Source organism: Mesoplodon densirostris, chromosome 8 (assembly GCF_025265405.1).
Source record: "Mesoplodon densirostris isolate mMesDen1 chromosome 8, mMesDen1 primary haplotype, whole genome shotgun sequence".
Lineage (NCBI taxonomy): Eukaryota > Metazoa > Chordata > Mammalia > Artiodactyla > Ziphiidae > Mesoplodon > Mesoplodon densirostris.
In genome coordinates this window covers 30,981,278-30,987,277 of record NC_082668.1, presented here as the reverse complement: position 1 = coordinate 30,987,277, position 6,000 = coordinate 30,981,278, and the positions used below count along the sequence as shown (strand labels likewise).

General features: G+C 34.5%; 1 protein-coding gene across 2 annotated transcripts in view; it reads right to left on the bottom strand.

Moving 5' to 3' along the window:
* Positions 1 to 553: 553 nt before the first annotated feature.
* NDUFS1 (NADH:ubiquinone oxidoreductase core subunit S1) overlaps positions 554 to 6,000 on the bottom strand; it is a 30,111-nt gene continuing 24,664 nt past the window's right edge. Inside the window, exons 16-20 of one of the 2 annotated variants that reach the window (XM_060106083.1) lie at positions 5,387 to 5,562; positions 4,566 to 4,700; positions 4,390 to 4,462; positions 2,745 to 2,854; positions 554 to 1,335 (exon numbers count right to left, since the gene is read on the bottom strand). In XM_060106083.1, coding sequence (XP_059962066.1) covers positions 2,763 to 2,854; positions 4,390 to 4,462; positions 4,566 to 4,700; positions 5,387 to 5,562 — 476 coding nt within the window. In that variant the 3' untranslated portion in view covers positions 554 to 1,335; positions 2,745 to 2,762. Of the gene's footprint in view, positions 1,336 to 2,484; positions 2,855 to 4,389; positions 4,463 to 4,565; positions 4,701 to 5,386; positions 5,563 to 6,000 lie in introns of those variants that run through there. The other variant, XM_060106082.1, reaches the window with a different exon arrangement.

Sequence of the window (6,000 nt, the reverse complement as noted above, 5' to 3'; positions counted from 1 at the left end):
TTTAATTCTCGAGTCTTAGGAAAGAAATACATTTCTTTAGGAAAACAGAAGCTAGAGGTTCTATTAGGCATGACTTTCCCTCACAATCAATGGAATTGAGTTTTTTACTCAATTCACTTAGAAGGGGGACTTCAAGGGCTCCCGTGGTTAGTTGCAACCTCCTGAAACATCCCGCAAAGTTCTGAACACACATTTTCCTATAATGATGGTTCTCAGTCCCTAAGCACATTGAGCATTCACTATGTGTCAGGAAATAGGCCAAGCAAGTTTTAGAGGCTTTCTGACTTGTTCCTCATAACAACCCTATAAGGTTGGAGGTAGGTACAATTATTAGAACATTTATCCTCATTTTACAGATGAAGAAATAGTTAAATTTTTCCAAGTAGTATTTCCAAAGTTGAACAAGATCTGCCTGACCTGGCAAGAAACAGTGTTTAAACAACTCAGCACCAAACAATAATAAATTATTGTATACTGAGTATTGTTAATAAGGTATAATACTTACTATTGATGTATTCATAATACAATTCACAATAAATTTGGGGGGCATTCTGTATGAAGTTTAGGCTTTAAAAATTTTCCTGTATATCTATTCAATTCTTATAGTGGTCCACAAGGTTTTCTGAGGCAAAATGGGACAGTAAAAAATATCTCTAATTAAACATTCTTGCCTTTAGTCTTTAACTGGGTAACAATGGGCAAGTTATTTGATACTTCTTGGGTCTTAATACCGATTGTTAGCAGGGTTTTGTGAAAATTAGACACAATGTACTTAAAGCTTTAATGGCACGTATTAGAATATCTTTTCTAAATGGTATTATTTATTATTCCAGGGTCTTTCCAGATTGCCGTCTTCACCTAAAAGGACTTGGCCTTGATACTTTGTAGATTTCTCATTGTTGACTCCATCGTTGCTTAGAATCAAAATTACATCAGCTGTTATTCTTCTCATCTATATGTATTTTTCTTCTATCTGGATCTCTTCTTCAGAAAGTCTTGCAACCATCTTCAATGTTTATGGTCACAATAACCTTAATATTTAGCATTAAGTGACTAATAGGTGCCCATGGGACAGACTTTCATGTTTACTTTATGTAAAAGCCAACAAATTTTATTGAGTACCACTTAGCCCAAACAAGGTATTCTTTACAGAATTCCAAGTTCAACACATGCTGCCTTAGGATTCTGGACCATCTTAGTTATACATCACCTTTTCTCCATTTGAATGCAATATTCCCTCACCGAGAATCCTATGAAGTCTACACTCATTCATTGAAGAGTACTGTGCAAAACACAAAACTGAAAGTGTTTGCCCCCCTGAGGTCAGCAACAGTGCTAAGGGATAAAGAAGGTAGAGAAAGATAAGAAGTTTGTATTAAATTCAAAGACTTTCAGCAAGAGTTTATACAATTTATACAATTTCAGGCAACTGAGAATTTTAAGCAAAGTACTTTAAGCAAAGTATACAACTTCATGACTGAAGTGAATAAAATAATTCTGAAAAAACTGTTACAGGTGACAAATTTTGTACAATTTTTGAAGATAAAGTACTGGTGACATACTATAGTCTAAAATTTTTATCCTCTGTTATATCAGTAAAATCGCAACCTATAGTTGGGCTAAGTCTTTGATGAAAGCAAAAAGGAATAAGGATTACAAAACAAAGGATTCTGAACATAGATTTTGAAAACATATTAATATAGCATTAGATTATCTCCTAGATTAATTGTAAATTTTTAACTTTTTGACAATTGAAAATTATGAGAGCTGTTAGTTTTGTCTTTTATTACTGGAATAATTTAGTTGACTTAATACTACAGATGGTGTTAATATAATAAATGAGGAACATCAATGAGGACCTAAATTATATCTCTTGAAACCTCCCTCATTCCAAGGGTGTATATGTGTGCAATCTATTATACAAAGAAAAATATCCCATAAATCACCATGACATTATATAAACAGATTCAAGAGAAAACAGAAAAATGTGTTATCCATTAAGCTTCTCAGTACTGATTCTTAAGACATAACAACCTATGGAATCTGTACTAATAGGAGGAAATTATGTGCAGCAGTTAAGAACAATGGGCTTTGAAGTCAGAGAACCAGGCTTGATTCTATGACTCTTTTGCTGTGGCCTTGGGCAAGCTACCCACTATCCCTGGGCTTTAGTTTCTTCACCTGTAAAATGAGATAATACTGTCTGACAGGGATGTAAAAGGACAAAACAAGATACTGTATGTAAAACCAGAGTGCTTAGTATGTAGAAATCCTGAATAATCATTAGCCTTCATTATTATGATTATTATTAGCGCTGTCCAAGATATACATCTGATGTATGATTATATTATATATATTTTCTATTTACCCAGCTTCACAGAATACTTAAATCTTTTCTTTAGCACTAGTAAAAAATAGGTCCTAATGGAAGCCATTATTTCATCCATTTTACAAACATAAGTGATCAATGAAGATAAACAAAAATTCTTATTTTAAGGATTTTCTTTTTCATGTCACAAAGATTATCAGTGCTTTTACATGAAAGGGCATCTATACACGTTTATTAAACTATTTAACGTTTACACACAATACATAAATGTTTGGAAACCTCAAAGTTCTTTGATAATTGCAATATCGTTTTCAAATAAAGCATGGTAGAACCTTAAATATTACATCATTTAGATTATTTTTTAGAGAGATACACCTCTAAGAGATCATGCCAACATAATTGTCCTTTAACTAACTGGGTGCTAGTAGATGTTTCAGCATATGGATGGTTCCTCTACTGCATGGGCACCCTCTGTGACAGCTTTGACGCATTTAGCCATTGTCTGTGAGGCTCTGCTAATTGAATCTGAAAGATATCAAGAAAATGTGCGTTTTGATAATACAACTTCAAAAGAAGCACACAGTAAAACTTTCCTGTTGCACATATTCAGGAACAACAACAAAAAAGACTGGAAGAGTCTATGTAACTATACATAAACATTGTAAAATCAATAAGTTCAGAAGATAAGCCCCTTAACAGCTAAATGCTTTTAATAAGTACTCCTAGGAATGATTAAATAATTATATACAGCCATACAAAGGGCCAGTATGCAACCATTAAAAATATTATAGAAAAGTATTAAAGATAGTAAAAGAATGTGCAATATACCATGATTGAAAAAAGGTTACAGAACAGTGTACTAAAATCCATGAATTCACTTTATGGGTGAATTTTATGTATGTGAATATTTCAATAAAGCTGTCCAAACCCTCTCTCCCAGAGTAAATAAGTAATCTCATTTTAAGTTTAAATAAATTAATATATGTATATATCCCTGGATGACTGGCCAAAATGTTAAACATAGTTATTTCTGGGTAGTGGGATCATAGTGATTTTTCCTTGCTCTTGTAGGCTTAGGTATGTATTCTACAATGAACATAACTTTTATAATACAACTGAAAAAAACCTATTAAAAATAACCTTAGGGCTTCCCTGGTGGCGCAGTGGTTAAGAATCCGCCTGCCAATGCAGGGGACACGGGTTCGAGCCCTGGTCCGGGAAGATCCCACGTGCCGCGAACAACTAAGCCCATGTGCCACAACTACTGAGCCTGTGCTCTAGAGCCCACGAGCTGCAAATACTGAGCCTGCGTGACACAACTGCTGAAGCCTGTGCGCCTAGGGTCCATGCTTTGCAACAAGAGAAGCCACCGCAACGAGAAGCCCGCACATCTCAAAGAAGAGTAGCCCCTGCTCGCCACAACTAGAGGAAGCCTGCATGCAGCAACAAAGACCCAATACAGTCAAAAATAAATAAATAAAAATAAATTTAAAAAAATAATAATAATCTTAGATACAAACTGCACCAAGAACTTGAAAAATATACTCCTATCTGCTTTTAGACAGAAAATTATTTTAAATGGTCTATCAACTATCTCATAACCTAGATGTTATATCAAGTGTAAAACCTGTAGTAAACAAGTTTGTTAGTCTGCATTCCTTAAGCACATTCTTAACAATTTACATCAGAAGCACCATTTAGCATGTTTCACATTTTAGTGTTTTGATTTTTCTACTGTAATTCTCAGAAAAACCTTCACAGATGTTTGTCACTCAGAAAATTCTCCCTAAATTGCTACACAGTAATTCTTCATACAGTAGTAAAATTTTATATTTAAAATCTGTTAATTCTTGGATTTTCAAACTCTACTTACATTTCAGAAAGAAAAACTAGAGTAAAATCAGAAAATATAAAGTTACATTAGTTCTGATATTTGAAAAATCTTATGAGATTAAAAACATCAAATACTACCACTAGCACGTTGGAATCATAATGCTAAATTAGGTGATTTTACTCCTTTCTACCTTTCATGTTTGGCAGTCATGCTGACAACTGCGTACCTGTCATGTAGAAGTCTTTTATTGTCAGCTGAGGTGGAACAAGTGGATCAGCAAGAAGCTGTTGGTTCACTAGCTGCAAAAAAAGAGTAAGAGATCAATAATGATAGTATTTAAAATTAGTACTGTTACACCAGAGGATACATTATTATGAAAACTGCGTATAGGCGTGTTTTTACCTTGGAAAGCTCATTTGCTTGCTGGAAATAATTAGCTCCTTCGACATCATCATATCGAACAAGATTAGGAGAGACTTCTTCCAATCTGTTCCTTACTTGATCCAGAGTATCATATGGAAGAGTCATACCTGCAATCTATAACATAACAGGTTCCAAAAATTGACATAAAGCATTGATACTTAAATATTTCAAATCATACATCATTGCAACTATGGTAAAATAATGCAGTACTACTATGAAAAACATATTGGTGTCCATTTGTATGTATATTAAGCAGGTGGTTAAGTGGGGAATACTACTGTAAATAATTCTTCTAATTCATAAACAGCTGTCAATACATTAGTAATTTGTTTTTAGAAAATACACGGATTATGAATAAAGAAATGCTTTGCTAAATTTGAATGCTTTGGCTAACCTGCTATTGCTCATATATAGAGTTGATAGACAACTGTATATTATTATTTTAAATCTCATGATGCTTCTTTTTATAGTCAAAGAGTTAAAAAGACAAGTCAAAAGTAAAAACACCTCTTTCAAATCCCCATGTTTTTTTTTTTTTTTTCAGCCACACCACGTGGCCTGTGGGATCGTAGTTCCCCCACCAGGGATCAAACCCACGCCCTTGGCAGTGAAAGTGTGGCGTCCTAACCACTGGACCGCCAGGGAATTCCCCAAATCCCCGTTTTCTGAACACGTTTTTCCTACAGAGATTATTCAAGTCATCTCTGCATTTCAGAAGTGCATCTTCCTTGACTTCGAAAATCATTCTGACAAGCTAACATGTCAAACATTCCATTAGCAGCATCACTAAGGACAAATACCTCAGAAAGGGCTCTTATAATTTTCCAGTCTTCTCTTGCCAAGCCAGGAGGTGTCACTGCTACTTTAGTCTGCTGAGCTCGGCCCTCAGTATTGACATAAGTAGCAGACTTCTCTGTGTAAGCAGCCCCGGGGAGAATAACATCTGCTATAGGAGCTCCAACATCACCATGATGTCCTGTGAAAAGATGGAAAATGGCAAACCACATTTTAGCACAAAACTGATTAGGTATTATACATGAACACAGTATATAACCTTTTAAAATTACATTTTTATAATTATAAGTGTTTTAAAAATTAAAACAATATAGTATTGAAGTATTTGGAATAAAAATTAAAGCCTGCTTTGCCCACAGTTAAACTCCCTTTCCAAAGAAAACTATTGTGAAAGCATTTGGTATGTGTCTTCCCAGATTAATTTTTGCAAATACACAAATACGTGTAACAACATAAACACACATATTATGGGCAACTAGGTGTATCATTTCTCTTGATCATTACAAAGTGGAAACGCTCAGATGTATGTTAGTGAAATTTGGTAAAGTAAACTGAAATGGTGGATGAACAAAAAGTGTCAGGAGGGGGCTTCCCTGGTGGCGCAGTGGTTGAGAGTCTG